Source organism: Theropithecus gelada, unplaced genomic scaffold, assembly GCF_003255815.1.
Source record: "Theropithecus gelada isolate Dixy unplaced genomic scaffold, Tgel_1.0 HiC_scaffold_961, whole genome shotgun sequence".
Classification (NCBI taxonomy): Eukaryota; Metazoa; Chordata; class Mammalia; order Primates; family Cercopithecidae; genus Theropithecus; species Theropithecus gelada.
In genome coordinates this window covers 73-8,026 of record NW_020266401.1, presented here as the reverse complement: position 1 = coordinate 8,026, position 7,954 = coordinate 73, and the positions used below count along the sequence as shown (strand labels likewise).

The 7,954-nt window shown below is 46.7% G+C and overlaps 1 protein-coding gene across 7 annotated transcripts; it reads right to left on the bottom strand.

The window, feature by feature from the left end:
• Nucleotides 1-3,271: 3,271 nt before the first annotated feature.
• Nucleotides 3,272-6,760, bottom strand: LOC112618092 (NACHT, LRR and PYD domains-containing protein 2). 7 transcript variants are annotated; one of them, XM_025374691.1, is made up of 2 exons: nucleotides 4,776-6,760; nucleotides 3,272-4,508 (listed from the first exon to the last, which is right to left on the bottom strand). In XM_025374691.1, the coding sequence occupies exons 1-2, from the start codon at nucleotides 6,715-6,717 to the stop codon at nucleotides 3,529-3,531; spliced, it is 2,922 nt and encodes a 973-aa protein (XP_025230476.1). In that variant the 5' UTR covers nucleotides 6,718-6,760; the 3' UTR covers nucleotides 3,272-3,528. The 7 variants fall into 7 exon arrangements, with proteins under 7 accessions (XP_025230476.1, XP_025230472.1, XP_025230477.1 ...); XM_025374687.1 differs by having other exon boundaries at nucleotides 3,272-6,278; nucleotides 6,342-6,760; XM_025374692.1 differs by having other exon boundaries at nucleotides 3,272-6,325; nucleotides 6,398-6,726.
• Between the last annotated feature and the right edge of the window lie 1,194 nt (nucleotides 6,761-7,954).

Genomic DNA, 7,954 nt, shown 5'->3' with positions numbered 1-7,954 from the left:
TTGTAAAATGAGTGAGTAGAAGGATGGAGCTGCTGTCAGTGGAGATGGGGAGACTCTGGCAGGATCGTACTGAGGAGGGGGCATCACAGGCACTCAGTGGAGATGTCTACTAGGAATGCAGGTGGGGGAGCTGGGGTGGAATTTAGACAGACAATTCCAGAGTTTAGCAAAAAGGAGAAGTAGACTGGGCTGGAGAAATAGATTTAGTAGGTCACACCATATAAACAATACTTAAAATCTCAAGGATGGATGAAGCACCAAGGGAGTGGTTGACTGGAAAAGAATGAGGGCAAGGACTGAACCCTGGACCTCCAGTTCTAAGGGATCAGAGCAGACCACACCCAGAGCAGACTGCACAGTTCTGACCCCAAGTCTAGAGAACACTTAGATAAGGAATGCTCATGTCCACAGGGATCACCTGGATGTGGTGCTGAGATCCAGGAAGTCTGGAGTCGAGCAAGAGATTCTTGATTTATAACAAGGCTGGAGCTCATGCTGCTGGTCTCCAGATCAAGAACACCAGGATCCCACATGCCTGAGCATCAGTCTCACCTATAACCCTTGTTATATAAGTGATTCCTTGGTCTTGTGCGTAATACTCTGAGACAGACATTCTGGGAAACGGCCTGCGTATTTTCTAAGCCCCACCAGCAATCCTGTTGCTCAGCCAGATTGGGAACCACTGAGACCAGAGATCAGAGAGTGGCCAGGGTGGGTGGGTGGGGTGGGTTTTCAAATCTTGTTTAAAAGAGGATTTTTCTTGCAAAAGAAAAGGGAGGATGTGTATCATCAGTTATGAGATGTGATATTCCCTGTTGTTCTCTCCACCATGGGGTAGAGGCCAGGTACACAATTCAGGATGTGGCTCTCGCACAAAGAACCCCCTGAATGCCGCTCTCTGACACTCGTCCACAGACTCATTTCTCACTCACTTCTTGGAGCAAACTATGGAAACCAGTTCTCTAATTTACACATGAAGTAGTATACGTGGTATTGGGGGCTAATTTTATTGTGGGGAATGTTAGGGACAAACTGCCCCAAAAAGCTTCTTGGTACTGCGGACACTGCCCCAAAACCTCTCTGAGCTGCCCACCCCTCCCCCTAATGCTCTGCGACTCTTCTCCGTCCCCCAAGCCTCTTTACATTTCTAAGCCCTTATCTAGGTGCAGCTGTGAAGCCAGCAGACTTCACTTATCACACTTTCCTGCAATAAGCAAACCCTAAATACAAACCATCCAGACTGCACAGGGGGAGGTCGTGCGAAGCATAAATAAACTGTACCTAAACCCTCCTGTAAAAAACGTAATAAATGTCACAAAGTGATATATGGCAAAATTAACCAGCAAACAACCCCAGGAGGTGGCCATACCAAAGACCTCCCTCACACTCCCCTCCTCAATATAAACCCCTCATTCTGTAAGCTTGGTGCTGCCTCCTCTGTCTGTGGTGGAGCAGCTGGCAGGTTAACAAACTTCCTCGTCTGACCTTGGGTTTCCTTCTCATCCTTTCTCTTGGCTGACCTTACAGGGAAGGCCACAGAACCAGCGTGGAAACTACACATCCAGGAACAGAATCCACAGCCCACCCTGGATCAGGTCCCTCCTGGGAACAACTGCCCCTGCTGCTGAGCACAGACGCCACTGCTCACACTTCTGACACCTGGTGCTGGACACTGGACCCTGAGGACAGGACAGATGTCACTGCTGCACCTGGAAACTGGACATCACTACTCCCATTCAACCACTTCTACTAAAATACATTCTGCACAGTCCCAGCCTCTGTGTCACCTCTTTCTGGCTCAGAGTCTGGCAGTGATATAGGAGTTGAGAAGAAATTATTTCGGCAGATAGTGAGGGTATAGAAGTCTTCAGTAAGGTTTTTTAAAATGAAATGCAGCCCCCAAATCATTTCCTTTTCTAACAAAGAGCATCCTGTAAAATTACTACATGTAACAAGAGAGATAGACTGCAATACAGTTAGAGAGGAGACTTCAACATCCCAGCCTCAGCATAAGACTGATCATCTACACAGAAAATCAGGAAAGAAACATTGGATTTAAACTGAACTTTAGACCAAATAAAGATAACAGATATTTACAGAGCACTTTATTTAACACTACAGAATATACACTCTTTTCATGAACATGTGGAACATTTTCCAGGAGAGAGCCTATGTTAAGCCACAAAACAAGTCTCAACAAATTTTCAAAAACTGAAATCATATCAAATATCTTCTCTGGCCACAATGGAAAAATACTAGAAATACACACCAAGGGAAAGTTTGGCAACTAGACAGATACATTTAGCTATTTAGCTTCCACTTATAAGTGAGAACATGCAGTATTTGGTTTTCTGTTCCTGCATTAGTTTGCTAAGGATAATGGCTTCCAGCTCCATCCATGTCTTTGCAAAGGACATGATCTTGTTCCTTTTACTGGCTGCATAGTATTACATGGTATGTATCTATCACATTGCCTTTATCCAGTCTATCATGGATGGACATTTAAGTTGATTCCGTGTCTTTTCTATTGTGAATATTGCTGCAATGAACATATGTGTCTATGTCTTTACAACAGAATGATTTATATTCTTTTGGGTATAATGGTACTTCTGTCTTAAGGCCTTTGAGAAATCACCGCACAATGGCTGATCTAATTTACAGTCTCACTAAAAGTGTATAAGTGTTCCTTTTTCTCCACAACCTTGCCAACATCTGTTATTTTTTGACTTTTTAATAATCACCATTCTGCCTGGTGTGAAATGGTATCTCATTGTGGTTTTGATTTGCATTTCTCTAATGATGAGTGATGTTGAGCTTTTTTTCATATGTTTGTTGGCTGCATGTATGTCTTCTTTTCAGAAGTGTCTATTCATACCGTTTGCTCTCTTTTTAATGGAGTTAGTTTGTTTTTTCTTATGAATTTGTTTAAGTTCCTTATAGATGCTAGATATTAGATCTTTGTTGGATTCATAATTTGCAAAAAATTTACCCTCATTCTGTAGGCTGTCTGTTTACTCTGTTGATAATTTCTTTTGCTGTGCAGAAGCTCTTTAGTTTAATTAGATCCTATTTGTCAATTTTTGCTTTGGTGCACTTGCTTTCGGCATCTTTGTTATAAAATCATTGCCCATGCCTATGTCCTGAGTGGTATTGCCTAGGTTGTCTTCCAGGGTTTTTATAGTTTTGGGTTTTACATTTAAGTCTTTAATCCATGTTGAGGTGATTTCTGTATATGGTGTACGGAAGGGGTTCAGTTTAAATCTTCTTTTTTTTTTTTTTTTTTTTTTTTTTTTTTTGTGAATGCTCTCACCTTTATTTCTCTCAATGTACCCGTGATACAGATATTTCATATGTAACAAAGGACGTGTGCACGTGTAAAACAGAGGTAGAACCATGGCTGAAACATCTAGCCTAGCAGTGAACTCATGATCCCTGAGGAGTGGGGGCGGGGGAGAAGAGGAGTCACAGGCAGTTCACCAACACCTGGAAAATCAACGACTTCATGGAGAATGAACGACTCGGGGGGATTCAGATCATGAAGTCATGAGCAGAAGGTCTTTTTTTCCGGGGATCATGTTTCTCAGTATCAATAATCAGTTGTGGGTTGTTTTCTTCTATTTCTTCCAGCAGCTTATGGAGTTCATCATTAAAGTCATCTATTTTCAACCGGAGTGTCTGGAGGGTGCCAGGACGTGTCAAGGTTTTAAACAGCATCTTCACTCCACTAGACCCCAAGGGATTCTGGCCCAGGTCCAGAGTGATGAGGCTCTGGTTGCAGCTGAGGGCAGAGCAGAGGTCTTCACAACTGAAGGGAGGGATGGAACATCCCCACAACCACAGACATCTCAAGTTGCACAGTGGTTTGCTCAAAGCCTCGCACAGGACCTTCACTCCGGTAACTCCTATGTGATTCAGTCCAAGATCCAAACACGACAGGCTTGATTTTTCTTGGAGGAGCTTTGCGAGACTGCAGCAGCCATCGCTCGTGATGTCGCAGTTCCACAGCACCAAGGCCTGCAGTTTACACTCGGGGTAGCTCAGGCCCTCACACAGAAACTTCACCCCTGTATCCTTGAGGGAGTTCTTGGCCAAGCACAGGTGTGTCAGCTCCCGGCTGACCACCAAAACAGCAGCAAGGTCCTTGCAATTGGCTTCTGTCAGGCGACAGTTTTCCAACGACAACCTCTGCAGGAAGCACTTTGGGTGCCTCAAAGTTGTGTACAGCAACTTGGCACCCTCATCCAGGAGCTCATTGTCGGAGAGGTTTACGCACATCAGGGACCGGTTGGCTTCAAGGGCCAAGGAGAGATCAGCCCACTGCTGAGTGGTAGCAGAACAAGACACCAGCCCGAAATATCGCAGGTTACATTCTGGGTGTCTCAAGACCTCACACAAGGCGGGAAGCACATCCTTCTGGTCAGTGCCTTGCAGGGTCAGATGCGTTACAGTCTTGTGACCTCGAAGAGCTAGGCAGAGGTTCCGATGAGCATCAGCTGGGAAAACGTTTTTGAACACCACTCTCTGGAGATGACAGTTGTCAGAGGCTATCTGTTCACACAGGATCTTTACTAGGGAGGCACTCAGAAAGCTATTATTGATTTCTAGACTCATCAGATCCTTATTTGAGCCAAATATGGAACAAAGGTCCGTCCAGAAAGGAAGCATGTCCTGATCATCCTGGGATCTCTCAGCCTCAGCATTGGATTCAGACGCAGCAACATTCTCCGGGAGCGTCTCCTTTCTTATCACCTGCAGTGACATTTTCTCCAAGTTTGGACAGTGCTTGAAGCAGAATGAAGACGGCGCAATGTCTACTGCATTTAAGTGCAGGGATATTTCTTTGAACTGAGCCATCACCTCCTTCACCAGCTCGTCCTCCTGAGACTCGTACAGACAGCAGAGGAGCTCCTTCAGGTCCGCCACCGTGGAATGTCCATTCTTACGACTTATGTCGCATCGCAGCAATTCCTGTTTGATCTCTGGTGACATCCGGCAGCCAAAGGTGGCCTCCAACTCCTTGACTCTCTTCTCATTAGCCAGGCCGAACAAGAAGCGTCCTGCCTGGATCAGGTCGGGGTTCTTGAGTCTTTCTTCTCTGGAAAGCAGCTTCTGCACGTTCCCAATGTCCCAGGCATGGCCGTCCCTGTCCTCCTCCTCCTTCTCCAGGGCGTAGAACAGCGCAGTGAGAAACTGCTGGAAGCTGAGGTGGATGAAGGAGTAGCAGCCTTTGGAGACTCTGTCCTGGCGGAGGATGTCTCTGTCCAGGAACAGGCGGAGGTCGGACTCCTGCACCCCAGCGCTTTCCAGGTCCTCTCCGTGGAGCACGGACATCTGCGCCCACAAACCCTGCGCGGCCAGGAGGCTCAGCGCCCGCAGCGCGCCCCAGAGCTGTGCGCCCTGCGGGAACTGGCTGCAGAGGAAGCGCAGGAACAGCCCCGTGCTGGTGAGGCAGGTGGGGGCCGGGTCCTCCCCCTTCTCCATCTGCAGCTTCAGAGTCGTGCACACGATCCAGCACACCGCGGGCGCCGAGCCCAGCTGAAACAGGGCCGCGTTGCTCCTCATCAACTCAAAGGCACGCATGGCTTGGTCCTCGTCTCCAAAGTGTCTCAGGAAATAGGCCCTCCTGTCCTCCTCCAGGAACCCCTCCACCCTTATGTAGATCGGCTGCTCTGCCACGAACCGGAGGTCCCTCAGGGCCCTGGGCCGCGTGGTGACCAGCAGGGTTGCCTTGGGTAACATCTTCCTCTTCAGCAAACTCCCCAGGAGGACCGGCACCGGCTTCTGCTGCTCCCAGTCCCCGCAGATGTCCTGGATCAGCGCCCCAGGTGGGGCTCCCAGCTCATCAAAACCGTCAATCACAAACAAGATTTTCTGTGCTTGGGCTAGGATGTGTGGAATGTCATCCTGCAGTTCAGGCCAGTCCCTGAAGACCATCTCTGCAAAACTGCACGGGCCCAGGCGGCTGAGCTCCCTGCAGCTGAGGTAGAATGCATATTTGAATTTCTGGATGAGGTTGTCCTCTGTCCAGTCCAGCATTAGTTTATTGGCCAGCGTGGTTTTCCCAAGGCCTGCAGGACTGTGCAGCACCACTGTGTGTGAGAAGGGCCCGGGAAGCACCCTGGGGTTGCTGAATGGGATCAGCATCCTGTATCTCTCAGCCATAACATGGACCTCTTTGCTGTCTCCAGGCCAGCTCTGCCACATCTCCCGGAACTTCGTCTTCAGTATAAGCCTGTACCTATCCTCGTTATCTGACTTTTCTCCTTTGACTTTGAAGACTTCAGTCAGGACGGTGACGTCTTCCTCTGTTTCTGTGCACTCTAGTGTTCCTGCTTTGAAACGCTCCAGCATTTCCTCCACGTCTACAGGTTCTCTTTCTTTCCGTGTTATCCCTAATGATAAAGGCTTGTTTTTATTAATTGATTTCAAAGCTGCCTCTCTGAGTTCGTCCTTTGCTCTCTCAGACAGATCCACTCGGTGCATCTTTTCAAAGACCTGGATGGTCGCCAACTCCGTCCAGTAGCTGTGACAATGGCTGATGAGGATTTCCGCCAGTTGCTTCCCATCCGCCTCGTCTACCTCCTTCTGGGGGATCTTCTGGACTTCATTTCCCAAGGAGACTGTCCTGAGCAGAGACTTGAACTTGCTCAGCTCATCCTGGCTGAGCTGCTCCAGGAGAGCCTGCAGGTTGAAGTTCACCTCGGTCGAAGACACCATCTTGTCCCACGTGGGAGTTCTCCTAACACCTGGACCCACTCCCCGGCGGCACTCCAGTTTAAATCTTCTGCATATGGCTAGCCAGTTATCCCAGTACCATTTATAAATAGGGAATTCTTTCCCCATTTCATGTTTTTGTCAGGTTTGTCAAAGATAACAGTTGTAGGTATGTGGTCTTATTTCTGGGTTCTCTATTCTGTTCCATTTGTTTATATGACTGCTTTTGTACCAGTACCATGCTGTTTTGGTTACTGTAGACCTGAAGTGTAGTTGAAATCTGGTACCATAATACCTACAGCTTTGTTCCTCTTGCCTAGGATTGCCTTGGCTATTCAGGCTCTTTTTTAGTTCCATGTGAATTTTTAAATTATTTTTTCTAGTTCTGTGAAGAATGTCAATGATAGTTTGATAGGAATATCATTGAATCTATACATTGTTTTGGGCAGTGTGGCCATTTCCATGATGTTGATTTTTCCTATCCATAAGCATAGGAAAATTTTCCATTTGTTTGCATTATCTCTGATTTCTTTGAACAGCGGTTTGTAGTTTCCCTTGTAGAGATCTTTTACCTCCCAAGTTAGCTATATTCCTACGTATTTTATTCTTTTTGTGGCAGTTGTGAATGGGAGTTCATTACTGATTTGGCTCTCAGCTTACCTGTTGTTGGTGTGTAGAAATGCTAGAAATTTTGCACATTGTTTTTTGTGTCCTGAGACTTTGCTGATGTTGTTTATCAGCTTAAGAAGTTTTTGGGCTGAGACTATGGATTTTTCTAGATATCCAATCATGCCATCTGCAAACAGGAATAGTTTGACTTCCTCTCCTTCTATATGAATATCATTTATTTACTTCACCTGCCTGATTATCCTGGCCAGAACTTCCAATACTACATTGAATAGGAGTAGTGAGAGAAGGCATCCTTGTCTTGTTTCAGCTTTCAAGGGGAAGCTTTTGCCCATTCAGTATGATGTTGGCTGTGGGTTTGCCATAGATGGCTTTTACTATTTTGAGGTATGTTCCTTCAATACCTAGTTTACTGAGTGGTTTTTGTTTTGTTTTGTTTAGGCTTTTTTGAGATGGAGTGTCGCTCTGTCACCTGGGCTGGAGTGCTGTGGTGTGCTCTCGGCTCACTGCAACCTCTGCCTCCTGGGTTCAAACGATTTTCCTGCCTCAGCTTCCTGAGTAGCTGGGATTACAGGCACCCGCCATCACACCATCACATGCAGCTTTTTTTTTG